The following is a 14,455-nucleotide window of genomic DNA, read 5'->3' on the forward strand; positions in this document are numbered from 1 at the left end:
TAACTGAGCAAAGATAATCATTAATATCACTACTATTTTGCAGAAACCTTTTTTACTCTCAATTACTGTAAATTACATCATCTTTTCCCCCAAATTTAGATGTATATAGCTCTACAAGACAAATGTACCTATATCAGGATACAAAACAAAATCAATAGCAAGTGCATTTCTGCTTTCAGCTACATCAGATGGATATAATACAGTTTCAGATACTCACTCTGTTTCTATGAGCATTGATTGATGCATATCGTACTGTTCCCCGAAAACCAGCAACAGCTCGAGGCTATTAAAGAATAACAATAAAAAAAGATTCCGTCAGAAAGAAGCCCTCTGAACAGTTAAATATGTAGCTATCAAGTGGGTGTGGAGCCACAACAAATATCAAATATCACTGATTTATTTCAATTTTTGCTATTTATCAGTTATCAGTGGAAATCCTCATAGGCATCAGAAAGCAACACATCATAGTTTCTTAAATCATACATTTGTGTCAGTTTTTGGTCTCCAGAATCATCATGTCCTGTTTAATTCATGCATCAAAAAAATAAACCTGTATGACAGAAATATTTCCTTTTCTTCTCCAATAATGAAACATCTCCTGCTATTAACTAGTACAAGTCTGTGTCTCGAAATTTTGACAGGATCTAAAAACATAACAATTACTTCCAGTTTGCTCAAATGCAATATGGCACATACATACATGCCACAAGTAGGTACTTATCAAAACGCACATGCAACATTTTCCCAAATCATTTGCTGAATCAGCAAACCACTAAATTTTGAGAAATTCCAAAAGAAAGTACAGCCACAGGTGCATGTCCCAGCCATAGCATGGAAAGCTGAGGCTGAACAATAAACAACAAGGGTTTCACAACTGACACTAATTAAAAATACTTATTTCTTTCCTATTTTCCAAATACCAGCTTTTCTTCCCTCGCACTGTAGGTATTGCATGGACACACCTAAGTCAACTGCTGTTTTATAACCACAGAATCTATTTTGCCAGCCTTCCCTCCTTCATGTAAAACGTTACAAAAAGAACTATAAATGATAATAATGTATACTTATCAATTTAAAAATTACAAAGTAGTGTTATTACTTTGCCTAAGCCAGATATGCAATCCATTCTACCCCTCTTGATCAATCATTCTGTATACACTACAGAGAACTGCTGGAACTGCAAAGTTTGCTTTCCTTTGTACTCTTTACTTCCTAATCAATAATTCTTTTTGTCTCTTACAACACTGAATGTGAGAAACTTGAGAGCTATGACAATTCCTAAGATCATACAAAATTCTGCACAATACATTAAAAATCTTGATACACACACGCACAAAGATAATCACAATACACAACCACTGCCCTATTAATAAAATACCAGTAATACTGAGAACTATCATTTAAGTATATCAGGAGCTGCCATTATTGTCAGTAAACCTATCAATTAAATCCTGCATAATCCTGCAGCAAGGTGTTTAAAGCGATTTAACAGCTCGTGTAACCGATGTCTGTTATAGAGATACAATGAGAAATGAATTAGTGTTGAAGTGGAAAGTATTTTCTAGGACATTTTTAGTATGACCAGGACCTCAGACAATACTCTACATTTAGATCATTTTAGATTTCTCACATTCTCATAAAGGTTGAATAATGCTCAGAACACATTTTCTGTTCAGGAGGGCAGACAATTGAGTTACTGTCTTCAGTCATCACATTCACTCTGAACATTACCCAGAAACAAAGCACAACACTACCTGTGGAAACTTCATAACATCACACAGTAATAAACGGAGTAGCTCTAAGTGTTCTGTAGTACTGCCAAATTTCAGAAGAAAATAAAGTCCTTTATTAAAAAAAATATATATTTCTCCTTCCCAATAGTGCTGAGGACCAGAAATTATCCAAATGAGAACAATACAGATCATCAATCTGAATCTGAATCATCAATCAATGAGAAAAATACAGATCACCAAGTCAATCAGAATACATTTCCAAAATGTTTGATCAACAGCACATCTTCAGAAGGGCACTGAGAGTACAACTTTAGAACACCATAAATTCAGTAAACAAGAGAATTAAAATTTCAGAAGATTAAACCATACAAATACTGTTTTCAACCTATGGCATGAATGTTAAAAAGAAAGGACTATATTCACTTTTACCAACCGAATTCTATCATTCTTCTAAGAATAATGAAAAATATGAAAACAAGAATGGAGTGAGGCTTTTATTCTTGGAATATCAAGTAGACAAAGAAATTGTTAACAAGTAGACAAAAAAAAAAAAACAAAAAAAAACAGTTGCTTGATAACGGGGGGGGGGGGGGGGGGGGGAGACAGTAAGAAAAGGCATACAGGATCTAAATGACTCCATTCAGTTTGCAGAAATTAACAGTTTAACCTATTTCAGCACTATCCTGGGGAGAAAAGTCTAATGGAAGTATTTCATTGTGCATGCATTAAGTCTATTACTTTTGAATGTTGAACCCACTGTCATCCTTTAGTATACCTATGAAATTATTTGCCCTAGGAAGAAGGAGAGTTCCAGCGCCTTCTGTTATCTCAGGATCACCGGTCAGGGAAAAGAATGAATGATAACTCTTTCTATATATTAGTTTGTGAAATAAATTCTGAATTCTTTACTTCATAAGGATATCTAAATCCTTTCCCAACCTAAAGAGCTACTGTCCTGAAGTGTACCCATAGATCTGATTTAAAAGGATTTGTAACTGTGTCCCAGTTCTTAAGACACATTTAAATACATTTTAGTAAAGCAGTTGACCACTATTTAGAAGTGGTATTACAATCCAACTCAACAAGAAATTAATTATACTGTGTAATTTACATGAATTATGGGTCTGGTAGCCCAAAGCATGTTCGCTCAATTCACAAGAGAATTTATAGACTTCTAAGCATCTGCAAAACCTCTCAAACTGTTTCATAGCTCTTCATGCACCTTACATTTCATGTAGAAAAAGAGAAGCATTAGAGGCAATAATAGTAACTTCCTGAATGATTCACTACATTTTTCAAATATAGTGGCCTCTCTGCTACGACTCATGTTAACTCGTTTTTTTCTCCAAGTTAATGTGACAAAAACTGAGAAATAATACTCTCATAGATCCACTTTTATAGTCATGTCTTGCAGATCCAATATCTAAGAAACATGCCACCAAAGCAAAGGAAAATTTCCTTGTTAAGGGGAAAACGGCAACAACAACAACAGAGGTTGGTGGTGTTTTTATCATTGACTATTTAGAGCATGTAGCTGCAGAATGTATTTGCAGTAAATATATGGTGAATTTCATGTTTCAGTGCATCTGTGAATTCCACTAACATCCCTGATTAAATGGACCACATTATGTTCCTTCCCAGGACAAACAAAATAATTAACTCTTCTTTTTTTTTTCTTTTTTTTTTTTAATTTTTATTTTTTTCCCCTGCTCGTTCCCTCCCTTCTTCCTCCCCCTCTTTAAATTTAGTGGGTTACAGTGCTTTCTTTTTTTTGTCTCCTTTTTCATGCAACATCAGTTTTCCCTGGACATCACTCTGTCACAGAAACATTCAAAAATGTTTTAGATAAAACTACATGAAGGAAATCAGGAGTTACTAGAAAAGGGAGCTATTGTCTCTAAGCAGAATTGTTTGCACATTCTTGAGAGACACTAAGCTTACAAACCTGTCCACATCCACTGGTTCTTTGGTGGGTCAATAGAGAAAGCAAATCATACTCCTTTAACACAGTTCAGTAACTCTAGAAATGCTCTGGGCATTGTTGAAAATTTTACATGGAGTAAAAGTTACTTTTATACTACAGTCACAGAAACTATATAATAAACATGAAAAAAATAAAAACAATAAAGACTTCCTTCCTATTTTATCTGACAAACTACAAGTATCTTTCTACCAGTCAATGACTGGTAATTCTTCAGTGCCTTTAGGCTTTTACATTGAGAAACCAGCTCAGGCAGTGAACAATACCTTCTCAATACCGTCTCTAAAGCTGAATGGGAGGATGGGTCGAGAAGCAGCCACTCTATTTCCGTTTGTAAAGAATCCTTTCTTCTGTTCATCTACTGGGAATACAATTTTAGGATTTACCTTTCTTTATATCAAATGGCACCTTCTGTCACCCCCATTTTTTTTTTGTGAATATAAGCTTTGGAATTTAATTTACTGCTTAGCATGCATTAGCATCAGTTTTAAGAAAATGAAACATTCAGGGATCATCTGGGTAAGCAAAGATCAGATAGCTGAAACACAATTGCCTTTACAATAAGTAATACATCATGATTAGTTATCACTTTAACGTATAGCTTTTCAAAGCCATACTTCTAGCTCTCTATAAAAACCATTTAAGCCACTAACAGAGTACTCACACTGAAAAATCCTATTAAATTATCTCCTACCAACTATCAGTAGGACATACAGCTTGATCTCCATTTTACCTAAACAAAAAACTGTGATTTCCATACTGCTACACAGTTCCTGCAGATGCTGAGTAACGAGCTGAGTTAACATCTAGCAGTACAATTTAATTTTGTTATTGTGGATTCTAACAGGCATGTAGTAACAAATCAAAATTTAGCACCAACTTCTGTGGTATAAAAAGCATCACAGCAACACTTGGTGCATAAACAAGCTCCTGAGCATTTTCAATCTAGAGCACTCACTTCAGCATTGATATGCACTAGCTGAAAACAGCAGACTTTTCAAAACTGATTCATAAGCAGACAAGTTGGAGGCTGGAAGTGGTAACAACCTACCGTGTGTCTATCACAAACCTAAACTTATTCCAGTGAAAAAATCACGCAGGATACATCTCACACCTTCCATGTGCATGTTTACTTTGCTGTATGTGATTTCTCTTATACCAGGAGATGGAGGAGAAATTACCGCAAGAGGAAGACCAGCGACTTTATTTAGCAAGCTAATGCACTAGCAGGGGATTTCTCCAAACAGATGAAATAATGTTTTTCTCATCTCCAGAAGAAAAAAAGCTTTTACTGCATTATCAGAATTCCTGTGTTCTTAGCAGACGAGAGAACTCAGATCCTAATTTTTTACTTGTTTGTATGTATCACATATAGTACTTACTACGATACTATCGTACAAAGTTAATTCAGTAGTAGACTTCTTTCAAGACTGCAAAATTAAGGCTGACAAGTTAATGTATATTAAAAAAGTGTTTTCTTTTTAAACCATTCGGTAATATTTTTTCATAAATCAGAGAAGTTCACAGCTCAGAAAGAATTAAAAAGACTAGAGATTCTGTTTTCATTTTGGTTTGCTTCTACTTTCACCAGGAAAGGAATTCTACTGGATCAAGCCATCTGTCTTTCCACTATAATAGCTTTTAATTTCAAGCAAATAGGACAGCTCTCAAAGACTTTCAGTTCCTGCAAGTTTAATGAAAATTGGTGATTAGAGAACCTAAATTAGTACTGTGACACAGAGGCAGTCAATTAAAATTCAATAGAAATGGCTCACATCCATCTCAACAGACAACGATCAGTTGGTCAATCAGCATTTTAGGCAGCAAGTGAGCACATGCCTATCCCTAGAATTGCTAACATCAACTATTAGGATCCTGGTCAGAAAGGCTGGGTGTAGTACAGAGCTGAAAATAGTGACATTTGAAAGGCATAAAGGAAGTAGTACATAAAACAACAGGAAAATAGTCAATTTCACCATTTAAGGAATAGATTTTTTCAAATATAATACCAAATCCTAGCAGGAAATAGACAGTTGTAGCCTATTCTTCCCTAAAGCATTTAACCATTCTAAGGGAAATAAAGGAACTGCTGTATTAGAATACTGAACAGTTATACCACATATCCGAATTTCTAAATTAAATTGTTCTGATTGCTAGGATATTACATCCATGTTCCATGAATCACTGAAAAGGAAAAAAAAAACCAAAACAATATACCCCTAGAATAACAAAGTACTGTACTATAAGAATTAAATTCTTTTCATATCTCAACAATTCATCAGCCTTTTCCTTCAGGCAGAATATTAATAGATTGTAAACTCTATTTATCACCCAAACCACAAAGACTCTTCCTCTCAATGAAATTCCCATCTTTAGGTGTTTGGGATTTTGTTGTTGCTGTTTAGTGTGCGTGGTTTTGTTGTTTTTTGGGTTTTATTTTTCCTACATTTCTCCTTTAATTTCATCGTTGCAAGAATACTCCATAGAGGTGTTACACAATAATATCACACTGCATGAAATTAATCTATTCACTCTGCTTGTGTCACCCTTTAGCTTGATTCACAGTGCTTTTTTTTTCAACTTTTACATTAACTCACTGCCTGCCTTTTTCACTGCATACCATCATGCACAACACCAGCTGGATTATTTCCTTCATTTTTTCTTTGACACTAATTCAATCAAACTTGCAAGAATCAAGTTCAGCAGTTCAACATATATATTTTAAGACTGTATCTTAAAGAATGGTCTTCTTTCTTTCTGAAGGAAGTTATGGCAGAGAAATATTGTAAATAGCATGACACTGGTAGATATAACACCACTTATATGATGCGTGACTTCAAAAACTTTTGAAACCTAATAGTCTGGAAGAAAATAATGCCTGCACAAAGCTCTACAAACCAAATCTCTTCTTTCCTGTAAACTAGCACTAATTCAGACATGCAGCCTCAAATGACTGGTCTCACAGCTCTTCCAACTCATGCAGATTCCTGCTTATAGAAAACTGACAAGAAAAAAAACGAATGGCTCTTCGCTTAGTCTCTCCAGAAAATAACTATTAAACAATATTTCCCTTTAGCACATTTTGACATAAAAACCTAAGACTTTTTCAGTTTTTCCTGTCATTCAAGAAGAAAATTAATAATTAACTACTTTCCAGTCTTATCAACTCAGATTATATGAAGAAAAGAATTAAGGAGTATATAGGAGATTAAGAATGAGCCTACATGCTTATTCCTTTCCATACAACAGCTCTGATTTTAAATATTAATCTTTACTATATGACTAAAATTATAAAGAATATACACAGCTGTAATAACTCAGTTTCGACTCTTAGACTCCATTCACTGAAACAAAGTTTGTTTTCTTTGAAGTACTTCTTTTTTTTTTTTACAAGTTCTTAACTATTAAGTACTTAGATCAAAACTTAGAAGGAAATCTTGCAAATTTCATCTATTTCCAAAAATTCACATAATGTAGTCTACGTGATGTAGATTTAGTGAAGAAAAAACTAAAAGTGTAGTTTTAAGTTATTTATTCTTTAAACATTTTCTTTGTTCTACAGTAGCAAAATGTAGAAAACAAAACATTATAGACATGAAAAAGGAGAAGTGGACTGTAACAGGAAGGGATTGTCAGGTTTCCAGAAAATAACCCTGGTGCTCTCTTCTAACACTGCCTCTGAATCATTACTTATTAATAAAAACATTTGTTTTAGAAACAAAGAACATACAGTAAAAAGTTTTTCATTCTTCCCGGAGTTCTATTTGGCAGCTGAATTACATCACATACATCCCTACTGTTCCTTCTTCTGTTTTTATTTGAGCCACAAGAGCTGAACTGATTTTTGCTAATTGTTGCAGAAACACACAATCAGAACATTATTCCAATAAACTGAGATTTACAGCATACAGATATTAAATTTTTCTTTATTTTCTTTATTACTTCTTGTTCACTCTACATCTTTTTGCCATGCATTTTTTCCCAAAATTATTTATCCACCAACAGCCTAAATATATACTGCACATGAATTACAAGGTAGAAATTATTTCTAAATACATTTTACAAAGCAAATTCGTTCTCTGTTATTGGAGCTTAATAAAAGAGCCCATCTCCAGACACAACGTATATTTAAAATCCTAGGAGAGACTATTCAAAGTAAATGTTTAAGTAATTTCTTTGAAATTACAGTATAAGATAATGGTTGGTAACTCAGACAACTTATGAAGGGAGTACTCTAGAGTATAACAACGTACAAAAGCTGGAAAGAAATACTATATAGATAAGAACTTATTAACACAATTTATTTCTTTCATCAGCCTTCCTGCAACCTGAATATTTCTATGACAGTAAGGAGGATTGTGCAACAGCATCGCCAGTTAGGTACAAAAGTAATAAACAAAACCTTCGCTGAGCCTCAGCAAATGAACCCTGCAGGAGCGTTGCAAAGCCCTGGGGTTCCTTGCCTGAGGAGCTGCACAGCTCCCGCTCCATGCCAAGGGATGCCTCCAGCTAAGCTCAGCAGGTACTTAGCACCTACAACTAACTATCACAACACTTCTTTGTCACCTTCATCACTTGCAGCCTAAAGACACAGCAGTGCAATCCTTAGTGACATACGACTCCAGTAACAAAAAAAAAACCAAAAAAACCTACTCATACGATAACGACAGCCAAAATAGAAGGTTAAAATAGAAGAAACTGTGTAAATGATAAAGAAATAACCAAGGGATTGCTGAAAATTTTATCATAACAGAGAAGGCACGTGGATGAGTTTTAGAAAAGTTTACACAAGTTTCATTGAGCAAACAGTATGTTTTATTGATAACTTGAAGGTAAAATGAAATGAAGAAGGGGAATTCAAAGGTTTATTGCAAATGTAAGTCACAATGGATGTTAAAGACAGGAAAGTGAACTGAGGAGTATGAAAAGATTTTAAGAAGAAAAATATCTTTTTACTTGTTTCAGTGAAAACATTCAGTCTTCAACTAATCACATCACTGTGTAATGCACTGTTAGAGACTGAAAGAACATCAGTGGGAAAAGACAGCATAAGGTACCTGCCAGCCACAAAGTGCTTCTTGATAAGATTAAACAACCACTGAACAGCATACTTAACAAAATGATATAGACCATTACCCTGGTGCATCTGACATTCAGTAGATTTGGACAGGTTTGGAAGAATGGTCTCTTCAGTTAACATACTTTAGCCAATTATTTGCTATAGACTTCATATGCCATAAGTCTCAGTAACATTTCTTGTTTTTTTGGTGTATTGTTCATGTAATCCATTGCCATTTAATACTGTAATTCTAAAAGATGTCTGGGTTGTTCCTGAATGTTGCTTCAATTGGTGTCGCTGAAAAAAGAGAATGTATCAAGGACTGCTGAAGATATACCATATCTTCTTGCCCTTTACATAAAATGGAAACCTGATAAATTTTACAACTCCTGAAGCTGACTGCAGTGCTGCCTACTCTTTAAACTTAATGGCAGGTGGATGAGAGTGTCTTAGTTTAATCTGAACTTTCACCCTAAGCAAAGTTCAGTAGCTATTTTTGAAAACTTCACGTGTAGTCTCTTACTTATTATAAAAGCATGCAGTCAAAGTACTACCAGGGAAAAGTTACATAAACTCTAAATAGACACTGGGGCAAATATAGAGAAGAGTATCAGTTTTAGTTGGTGTTGTCTGTGGACAGCCTCTCTGGCTTTTTTTTTTTTTTTTTTTTTTTTTAAAAGTAATGACACTTTTTGCAGATCAGATTCTAACAGCACTTACTTGAAAAGAATATTGAGAAGCATGTATGAGCATCTACCTTTAATGTATGTGGGTCCAAACGGCCTTCAGAGAGGACAAAACATTCACAGTGATCTTTTTTCTTACAGCACTGTAGCTTCATTGCTGCTTCTTTAATTTGCAAAATTATCCCACTTTCTTGCCCATCTTAAAAAGGAGGGCAACAAAGCTGGTGAGGGGTCTGAAACACAGGCCATATGAGGAGAGGCTGAAGGAGCTGGGAATGTTCAGCCTGGAGAAGAGGAGGCTCAGGGGAGACCTCACTGCTCTCTATAACTTCCTGAAGGGAGGTTGTAGTGAGCTGGGGGTCGGCCTCTTCTCTCGTGTCATTAGTGATAGGACCAGAGGGAATGGCTTCAAGCTACGGCAGGGGAGATTCAGGCTGGACATGAGGAAGTATTACTTTTCAGAAAGGGTGGTCAGGCACTGGAATGGACTGCCCAGGGAGGTGGTGGAGTCACCGAGCCTGGGGGTGTTCAAGGAAAGACTGGATGTTGTGTTGAGGGACATGGTTTAATGGGAGCTATTGGGAATAGGTGAACGGTTGGACTGGGTGATCTTTTAGGTCTTTTCCAACCTTGGTGATTCTATGATTTAATCAATGCAGTGTTTAATCCTTCAGTACCACAAGAACTCCGTTCCATTCTCACCACAGAAATAAACAATCCACAACTCTATCTTCTTATGCCAAGAAGACAAGTTAAGTCTTAAGCAGAGTAAGATGGAAGCATTCTCTAGTCCTCCTCAGCAATCAAAATCATCCAGAATATTACAAGAAATACCATGTAATTCAAACACATAACATTTCAAAATCTTCATAAATTAGGAAAAGCAAACAAAAAACGCATACAAAATAAGACTATGCATATACAATGTATATTTTCTTTCTATATTCTCTGTATTTAACTGAACTATGATAGACTTTGAAAGCTTTCAAAATGTATTTAATGCCTGGCTTTAACATTTAGCAACACATCTCCGCACAGCATTCAAGAAGGGTTTGTGTATATTTTTGTTGTTGCTTGCTTGTTTGTTTGTTTGTTTTGTGTGGAATTCAGTTCCTTAAAGTAATTTCCAGGACACCAAAAGTGAAATTGTCATTGTCCAAAAGTGAAATTTCAAGATAAAAATTCACTTGCTGGAAAATCCTCAGAACCTGAGAGCGCTAAAGAAAGACAATCAGCCTTTAACTGGTTTTGTACCTAAACATCTGAATGTGGTTCAGCTTGTGGTTTGATGTGAACAGTTTTGTAACCATTTGCCCAGAGAATAAAAAGATCTAAGCATTCGCATTCTTCCTGCTGTGCTTTTTTCTATGGGTCAGGCTGCACAGCCACTGCTGCATCTTCTGCTTTAGCAGGTCTCAGAATTCTGTTACTGTCTGTTACTCAGTGGTTGACAGTAGCAGTAAAGAGCATGGATAACTCGTCAGAAAATACTGGTGGACACTCATTTCCTTCAGATTTAAATACTTCTGCTGATGTTCAAAGAAAGAATCTTGTGATTCCTTTAACGCAAAGCCTATCAGAGAAACTGTACTACATTTCCTAGTTGTTCAAAAAAATCACAACTTCCAGCTTGGTGTGGTTTAAGATTTCAAACTTCTAAATAAAACATAGCAATTTAGATCTAAAATATTTCCTGAATATATGACAATGTGTTTTTTTAATCTATATTTTAAATAATTACTGGAAAGTTTACACACTTGATATTAAGGTCATGCTGAATAAACCAATGAGGAAGAGGACTCTTTCGAAGCTTTTTCTTTGGTTTAAATAACAACTGAATAACAACCAAAAATCTATTCACTGGGAGGACAAGAGGAAGTTGAGGAAAACAGTCAGAGTAACTCTTCCTTTGACCCAAAAAGTGGGCAAAAAGAGAGTTCCTTAAACTACCCTTTAACTTGCTAGTTCCAATACTCTCAGAGGGAACATACAGATCAAACAATAATAGAACCATATAACCATTATGCTTGGAAAAAAACCTCTAGTACCATCTAGTCCATCTGCCCACTAAACCATCTCCCTCAGTGCCACAGGTACACATTTCTTGTACACCTCCAGGGATGGCAACTTCACCACTTCCCTGGGCAGCCCATTCCAATACTAGACATCACTCTTTCAGACGGCAAAAAAAAAGTGTCCTTCTTCATTCACATTTGCAGAGTCTAAATCACCAGACTCAAGGGACTGCATGTTAATTTGAGTAATTCTTTATGCTGCCAGTCAGTAAGATGTGTATGCTGTAGCAAAAAAAGCAGAGATATTTGGGATGAAAAGATTTTATCCTAGATGCCTACTTCTCATGGATATTTTTCAAATTGTTTTATCTTAGCTTTTCATGTTACACTCTCTTCTTTGTATAACAAAGACAATTCTGTTATTTCAAAATTACAGTCTATATAAAAGAGATGACAAAAAACAGATCTGTGACAGTACCTGATAGTTGAATATACAGATTTTAAATTAAGAACTCAAATTCATTTCTAATAAGATGTTCAATAAGAGAAAGATGAATCTTTCTGAGAGTGAAGAATAGCTGTTTATTTTTTCCTTTGTTTTGTTTCCTTTGTAGTAATTTTAATAGCACCTCAAAGAACACTCGCAGTTAACCTTCACATTAAAACAGAAGTGGACCATGAGCATAAGCATACTGAATTTACATTGTGTTAAATGTATTTGCCTGATGATTAGAAACTGGCTCCCTACAATTAAATTCTAATTACCCCACTTTGCAATAGTCATTTCTTATCTATACTATTGATTCAAATTTTCATTTCCTCCCTTTCTCTAGCAATTTATTCTCCAAATCATTTGCTCCTTCCATAACAGCCTATATAATCTCCAGCAATTCTTGTTCTACTTTCCAGATGCGTTTTTCACTCTTTGAATCTTTTCAGTTACCAAAAAAGGTTCCTGCCACCAATCCCATGTTGTCCTATTAACCTACATTATAGAATTTCATTCTATATCTACACAAAATACTTGCATCCTAGTACCATCTTAACAAGAAAAATGTGTTTCAGAAGCTTACACAGTCATAGACTATTCCCAGAATTTCCATACTCTTCATCCTAATTCCACCTACACCTGTATCTCAAAAGTATTTGCAGTCAACATAAGATCCAGGCAAACATAGATTCCATCATATTCTTGATGGACAAGCAGTACAATACACCTCCTTCAAGTCCTTTTTTGTTTTTTTTTTTAACCTTCAAAAACCAGTCATAGAGCCCGCTGCAAAACAAATGAAGGTCATTTTTTGTAATCTATAACAAAGGTGAAAATCATGCTATTGCAACTCCTACTATGGAATAGAATAGTGAAATAGGCTGTAAACTGCTTGCTCCTCTGGGCTTTAAAAAGATTGTCTACATATGACACCTCAGTGTAATGAAAAATACAGTGAGTACCAAAAACACTGAAGAATCAAAATGCTAACATTAGCCAGTGCAGATGGTCAGTGATTTCTGGAGGAAAATGCAGTCCTAACAAACTTGACTGCTTTGAACCGTACCCTTGAAAGTTATAATAGATTAGTCTGAAAATTATAGATAGATTAAGCTGAATAATTACTTCAGATACACTGTAGGGCACTGCAATGAAAAACAAAAAGCAAGAGTTGCGTCGTTACCAAAAAAAGCAGAAATATTATAATATCTGTTATTACTCGCTTTCTGAAAATAGTACCACTGTGTGTGTTCCTGTGTACATGCTGAAATTACAGAATCTTGGGAATTGCTTTATTTTCAAAATTAAGGTCTGTTTAAAAAAAAAACCATTATAAGCAGACAAACATACGGAAGACAAGAACACTGATAAATAGAAAAAAAATGTAAAACTACTTAAATTGTTTAGCTCACCTTTCCAACAGCAGCAGCCACTCTGTTGGTCTCCCCTGCTCTTTGCTTTCATTGCAGTGTCCAGCATTATGGCTGAAGGAATAGAGTACAGCAGAACCTCGCTAATTTACCTTCCTAATTCACACACCTCATAATTTGCACACAAAAATTTGCCACTTTCCCAACTCCTTAGGAAAAATCAAATTGAAAATCCTGTACAGGTAGATTCTATCACTCACATTGTTCCACATTAATAAATACAATACACAATATTGACTATTCATTAGTCAATGAATCATTCAACAGTACAATATTCATTATTATAAAAACAAATTAAACCAATAAAGACTATACTTTTCATTTAAACATTGCCATGTATCACGATACTGATTTGAAACTTGGAAATTTTGAAAGGACTCCCACCAGTGAATTAGGGAGGCTCTACTGTACTTAAATTGTAATGTCCTCATTTATATTCTTTTCTCAACAATTTTCTCCCAACTGCATCACATTGACAAATACCAAAAACACTTAGCTATGTCCTGCTAATATTATAATCAGTGTCCTATCACTGTTTTAATTATTTAGACATTCCCTTTCACAAGACTATTCAGTTCACTGTTTTTTTTTTTCCTGCTCATATTTTTTTCTGTAATACAGAATATGCATTACCAAGTGAAATTCAGAGCTGATACACTACTCCGATACAGATTTGTTTTCACAAATCAAATGATTCACTACCCATAAAAATCATGGAGTAGGTTGCGTTTCAAACCACAAACAAGATTCATCTCTAACTGCCAATCTTTTAACATAACCCATACATCAGCTGGCATTTCTGATCTGGGATCATGCTTGTCAAGTTTATGTAAGCAACCAGTTCAATGCCATTCATACACTTCTCCAGGAAAAACAGAAATGGTGTATTACCACATTTAATTAATCACATCAACAATTGATAATTTTGAAAAGAATCTTACTGGTCGGACATCCCCACATGAGTTCGTAAATTGCCGTGCCAAGCCAAAATCCAGCATATAACACTTCCTACAGGTGCTAGGAAAACGTCCCATTGCAAAGTTAGACTAGGAAGAAAAACA

The 14,455-nt window shown here is 35.0% G+C and overlaps 1 protein-coding gene across 4 annotated transcripts in view; it reads right to left on the reverse strand.

Annotated features, from left to right (window-relative positions):
* TTBK2 (tau tubulin kinase 2) overlaps positions 1-14,455 on the reverse strand; it is an 84,891-nt gene that overhangs the window by 36,668 nt on the left and 33,768 nt on the right. For all 4 annotated transcript variants that reach the window (XM_048948503.1, XM_048948504.1, XM_048948502.1 and 1 more), the window contains exons 6-7: positions 14,336-14,440; positions 218-283 (exon numbers count right to left, since the gene is read on the reverse strand). In XM_048948503.1, the coding sequence (XP_048804460.1) occupies positions 218-283; positions 14,336-14,440 (171 nt within the window). The remainder of the gene's footprint in view (positions 1-217; positions 284-14,335; positions 14,441-14,455) is intronic.

Source organism: Lagopus muta, chromosome 6, assembly GCF_023343835.1.
Source record: "Lagopus muta isolate bLagMut1 chromosome 6, bLagMut1 primary, whole genome shotgun sequence".
Taxonomy (NCBI): domain Eukaryota; kingdom Metazoa; phylum Chordata; class Aves; order Galliformes; family Phasianidae; genus Lagopus; species Lagopus muta.